The 5,765-nt window shown below is 44.8% G+C and overlaps 1 protein-coding gene across 1 annotated transcript in view; it reads left to right on the plus strand.

Moving 5' to 3' along the window:
• The window catches only part of vwa8 (von Willebrand factor A domain containing 8), a 63,817-nt gene that overhangs the window by 19,058 nt on the left and 38,994 nt on the right, over positions 1–5,765 (plus strand). Inside the window, exons 16-21 of the mRNA XM_023393477.2 lie at positions 623–700; positions 817–932; positions 1,087–1,187; positions 2,162–2,268; positions 3,837–3,908; positions 4,519–4,595. Of these exons, the coding sequence (XP_023249245.2) occupies positions 623–700; positions 817–932; positions 1,087–1,187; positions 2,162–2,268; positions 3,837–3,908; positions 4,519–4,595 (551 nt within the window). The remainder of the gene's footprint in view (positions 1–622; positions 701–816; positions 933–1,086; positions 1,188–2,161; positions 2,269–3,836; positions 3,909–4,518; positions 4,596–5,765) is intronic.

Raw genomic sequence — 5,765 nt, forward strand, 5'->3', positions numbered from 1 at the left:
GTCACAGTTTAGCTAATTAATGTTAGGTAGTTTTTTAACTCTAGCTTTAAGTTACAGTTTAGCTAGTGTTGGCTAGTTTCTAACTTTAGCCTTAGGTCACAGTTTAGCTAATTAATGTTAGGTAGTTTTTTAACTCTAGCTTTAAGTTACAGTTTAGCTAGTGTTATCCAGTTTTCTAACTTTAGCCTTAAGTCACAGTTTAGCTAATTAATGTTAGGTAGTTTTTTAACTCTAGCTTTAAGTTACAGTTTAGCTAGTGCTAGCTAGTTTCTAACTTTAGCCTTAGGTCACAGTTTAGCTAATTAATGTTAGGTAGTTTCTAACTCTAGCTTTAAGTTACAGTTTAGCTAGTGCTAGCTAGTTTCTAACTTTAGCTTTAGGTTACATCTTACTAATGTTATAAAATTCTCCATCATGAAGTTATTAATGTTCAGTCTGTGTTGAAGCTGTTTTAAGGAGGTGTTTATTCAGCTAACAGGTGTTTATTATTTCGAGCTCAAACTGGAAACGTAATTTGGAAACAAAAGTAATTCTAGATGAAGATTCTTGTAGCTTAAATCCACTTCTGTCCTCATCTGCATACCGTCCTCTTCATCAGTCTTCTTTGTCTCTTGTTTCTTAGACTCCTGACGTCCCAGAGGAAGCAGCAGAGCAGCTCCTGCACCTCACACACAGTCTCCGCAAGACAAACGACGCCACCGTAAGTGTGTGTGTGTGTGTGTGTGTGTTAGCTTACCAGTTTGTTTACATGTGTGTGATCTAAGTCATTTATTTGTGAGTTTTGTTTTGTGTGTGTGTGTGTGTGTGTCTCTCCAGGCACAGTCTCTGGCCTCCTCTCTCTCCACCAGACAGCTGTTGAGGATCTGTCGCCGTCTCTCTCTGTACCCCGAGGAGAGCATCGCCCACGCTGTCAATAAAGCTTGTCTCTCTAGGTACACACACACACACACACACACACACACACACACACACACACACACACACACACACACACACACATCTGGGTTGTGATTCACTGTGAAATGTTTTTTTTAAACCTCTATGATTGTGTGCAGCAGTGGTGATTTGTGTTCATGTGTGTTGCAGGTTCCTTCCCAGCCTGGCTCGTGCCTCTCTTGAAAAAAGCCTCGCCAGCTGCTCCATACAGGAAGCTCCAGACCCGGCTGAACACACTCGAGATTACAGCTGTGAGTTCCAGTCACCTGTCTCGATCAGATTTATTACCACTGCCCAATGTTTGTTTGCAGCCTGACAAATGGCAAAAAAAAGAAAGTTGTGTAACTAAAAAATATTAAAACAACAGACTAAAGCCACTTTATTCTCAAAGGTTCTGTAAACGACATTTTAAACAACAATACAGCAGCAAACAACTATTTACTATGTAAAGATATAGCGGGGTAATTGCGTCCTGAGCAGAGAATGAAGCCACACCCCCTTTGTGTTTGTTATAATCTGAATTTCTCTGTTGTAAGTTGTTTTGGTTGCTGGTCTGTTCGCACATGCGTGTTAGTGCATGTGAGTCCCTCCTGATAAACCCCACACAGGCAGCGCCCACTGCATAGCGCAATGTGCAGCGTTTCGGTGAAACCGACCCTCCAGAACTTCCTCCACTGAAGAAGAAGCCATGTTTTCATCTGAAAAGGCCTCAGACAAAGAAAGAGACAAGAGCAGAACACAGGAGGACTGGACTGAGGGCTACCGGCTCAGATCCTGGTCGGCCGGTGGACCGCCAAAACATTCATAGTCTTTCATGCTCCATCAGTGTCATTGTCAGCTCCACCAGTCCCATTACCAGCTCCATCAGTGTCATTGTCAGCTCCACCAGTGTCATTACCAGCTCTATCAGTGTCATTGTCAGCTCCATCAGTGTCATTCATGCGGCCTGTCCCAGTGGATCAGTCCAAGGCTGAATTCCTGTCCCAGTCCGACCGTGGAGCTGATACTGGTGTGGATTTACTGAGAGGGGAATCCTATAAGCTGCATCTAGTGTCAGTGATGATTGTTTACAGAACCTTTAATTATAATTATACTGCTTCAGGTGTGTTATTTGTATTATTATATTACTATAAATCTGCAGACTGGAAGGCCAGATGTTGGTAGCCGTATAAGGAACATCTGTAGCTTCCCCTGAGGAAGCGACTCACAGACTGTGTTTCTGCAGGTATGGTAAAAGATGGTGTGCTGACTATCGGCAACGTGTCCGCTCCCGTCTACAGCCCCAGCGAGAAAATGAAGGTTCCAGACGTTCTCTTCTATGACAACCCCCAGGTAATTACACACCGGCCCGCAGCCAAATATACATAGTGGGATTCACGTCAGTCCAAACCAAACCTAAGACATTTTACCAAACCTCCGTGTGGTTGTAAGAGAAGACATTCATTTCCAGGGCATGACCTACATTTCATCACAAAAGGGCAAAAGCCGGATTAGAAACAATAAAGAATAATCCATTGTTTTGTTTTTTTCTCCCAAACTGAGAAAGATCAGTCTGTGTACTCGTCACTGCACAATATTCACAGCAGTGTTCATTCAAATGAGATCAATGAAATGCCAACTCTGATCCCTGCTTTTGTTTCTTGTTATTATTAATATCCCTGTGTCCTTGTTGCAGTGTGTGACTTTATTTCATTATGAAGGATTTTGCTTTTAGTTCTGGTATTAGCTGATATTTCCTGAGGCCTGGTTCCTTGTTAGATACAGTGGAGTCTCACAGATATAATCTAAGTCCTGACCTGGCAGGAAAGTCTGTCCGCTGTAACTGACCTGAATTTTAGTGGATGAGAAAGCAATGTAACTTTAATTCTGCACTGTATTCGTGCCTTCGTGTGTCCGGCAGGAAAACACGTGAATTCACTGAATGCTTTTGGTGCAGTGAAGTCGACTTCATGCCCAAAACCTCGTTCAGGAAGTTGTTGGGACTTTCAGACAGAATGCAACATCGGCAGCACTGTGCTCTCAAACCATCGTTTGTGGCTGCACATGTGCAGCGCACCATTGGCTGAGCTTGTTTGTTTGTTTGTTTGTTTAGATCCCCATTAGCATCGCAGCAGCTATTCCTCTTGGCGTCTACACAGGTTTGATGTCAACGATAAGCAAACAGAGAGTTAGGCTGTGGAAACGCACCCACAGCCTCTTTGTTGCTGCTGCTGCTGCTGCTTCTTCTTCTTCTTCTTCTTCTTCTTCTTCTTGTTAGCGGAGCTTGTGCTAACGCTTGCTTGGGAATGATATACCTTTGTCCTGCTAGCTGCTGTGTGTCTGTACATGCCACATATTAGTGTCAGAATCATGTTTACTGACACTGCTGTAGAAGCACCGGTAGATTTTTGATTCTACGAGGTGAAACATCTCTATACCACTTGTTGTTTACTTTGACGTCCTGTGTCTGATCCTATTGGCCGCCGTGGCCCGGTGCGTCCGAACCTCAGCGTGCCGAGGGAGAGACCGGCTGAGGAAACGACACTTCTGACATCCTCTGGCCACACCGATGACGCCATGTGACCCAGATTTAGCTCTTTCCCACTCTCTTTCTCCCTGTCCTCATTCTGCCCTCTTTTTTTTCTTCTGCCTGCTTGTACTGGAGACACTGAAATAAGAGTGGACGAGGGTGAGACAGGATGAGAGCGAGGAGGATGCCCTACTTTTGGAATGACCTGCTTTCTGTCTTTAGAGTAGAAGCACAGTTGTGAAAAGCATTGGGAGCAGAGGGGAGGAGGAAGCAGCTGAATTTTATCTTCAAACAGGGACCACAATACTTTTACTTCTATGTGAAAATGTCCATGTGGGTTCAATCAGTCACGTTCACAACTTGTTGAGTGTTTGTTTTAATGTCTCTGCAGCACATGATGGTGATGGAGGACATGCTGAAAGACTTCCTGTTAGGGGAGCACCTCCTCCTGGTGGGAAACCAGGTGAGTGACACGTCCACAGAGATCCAGTTTTGTTCACCGTCTCCCTGTGAAGTAGGTCACACACGTCGGCCCTGCTTCAGCCTGGTGGGACCAGTTATGAAACAGGCTCCCTGCACCCTCATGTCACCCTCCCAACTCTGTGGGCACAAGGGAGTGTGTAGCACTTCCCCAGGGACACTCTGTGCCCCCGAGTCTGCTCCTGGAGGAGGAGGAAGAGGAGGAGGAGGAGGGAGTGAAAGTGGACATGGTGTACTGCAGCCCAGAGGTGGTTCTCTGTGTGTGTTTGTTTGTGAGAGACTCGAGTGGGAGAGAAGCTATTTGCAAATCAGAGAGCCTGACGCTGAGGCATTAGGAGCTGTCAGAGCAGTTTACTGGACGTCTGACGATCCGGCCCAGAGACTCAGCGGCACATCCGGGAGAGGCAGGCTCCGCAGGAAGCCAGTGGGAGTCCCAGAGAACGGCCCCTGTCAGAACGCAGAACCGTCCAAACTAAGGGCCGCTCTCGGCTCTCGCTGTCAGAGGCAACACACACCTCTTTATCTGTCTTTACTGAAACAGAAAGATTCATTTCTTTATCTCACTGCATGTCTTGTTTTCAATCCTTCCACAGGGCGTGGGGAAGAATAAGATAGTGGACCGGTTCCTGCACCTGCTGAACAGGCCCAGAGAATACCTGCAGCTCCACAGGTGAGGACAGTCAACACGTCTCCACTGAACGTGTCACATTCCCTCTTCACCCAGAGCCAGAAAAAATGAGTCAGATTCGGGAGAACCGTCAGTCACTGGGGGCTTGGTTCTCTTCTATAATCCTGTTTCAGCCTTTTGATCCTCTCCAGACGCTGCAGTAGAGTATCATGTACCTACTTCTGTTAAACAGAAAATCTTCTGACAGACTTTTTCCATTCTTCATCAGCGTCTCAGACTTTCTCTGACAATCTTCTTCCAAACTCTTTTCAGTTCAGCTTCATTCAGACAGCTCATGAGAATCCATCTTATGTATTCATGTATGAGTCACCAGCTGCAGAATAGATCAAAAGTTCATAATCAATCATCAGTCGATGGATGTTTGATTATTTTTGTGTTTAAAGCTCCATGTTTCTTCTTCTTCTGTGTTTTATTTGAAGTGTTGATCCATCAGAAGATATAAAAACCATCTCAGTGTAGTTTTACATCTCCTCTCTCAGGCTTCTCTCTGCAGCTCTAGTAACAACAGGTCGGTGAGCCAATCAGAAGAGAGGAGGCCCTCTTCTGATTGGCTCACTGTTTTCTGAGTGATCCAATAAAAATACAGCAGATTTCAGGTAAAAACACTAAGAGAAACCAAATCCTGCAAGGTTTGGATGGTGGGTCCAGGTGGGCGGGGCTTGGTGACTGCTTTGTTGTGACATCACAAAGTTCCAGAAGTCCTGACGGCTGGTTTTAAGACTCTGATGCCAGTTGCACAAAACACTTTAAGTTTTCAATTTAAGTAATGGCACTTAACGTTTAATTTCTCCTTAGCTGAGGGAGTTTCTTAAGGGTGTTGCACAGAATCTATTAAAAGGCTTCCATAGTTAAGGAGAAAAGTTAAGGCATTTGCAGCAGGGAAAGAGATTTTACATTCAGTGCTTTGTGCAACGGTTTAAGTTGCTTCAAGTGATTCCTTAAGTATAGGACTAAGATAAGGAGAAAACCATTAATACTTAAGTGAACATTAAGGAAACATTAAGGATGAAACTTGAGGTGTTTTGTGCAGCTGGCCCCAGGTTCTGAATACAGGCTGTGTGCATTTCTCTGTGGACTGGGGACTGGGGCTTTGATACTTTCCCAGTATTAATATATTTTTAATTTTCAATTCATTTTCTTACCCACCCACCC

Source organism: Seriola lalandi, unplaced genomic scaffold (genome assembly GCF_002814215.2).
Source record: "Seriola lalandi dorsalis isolate HSWRI2012SDOR001 ecotype SW California unplaced genomic scaffold, Sedor1 jcf7180002054936, whole genome shotgun sequence".
Taxonomy (NCBI): Eukaryota; Metazoa; Chordata; class Actinopteri; order Carangiformes; family Carangidae; genus Seriola; species Seriola lalandi.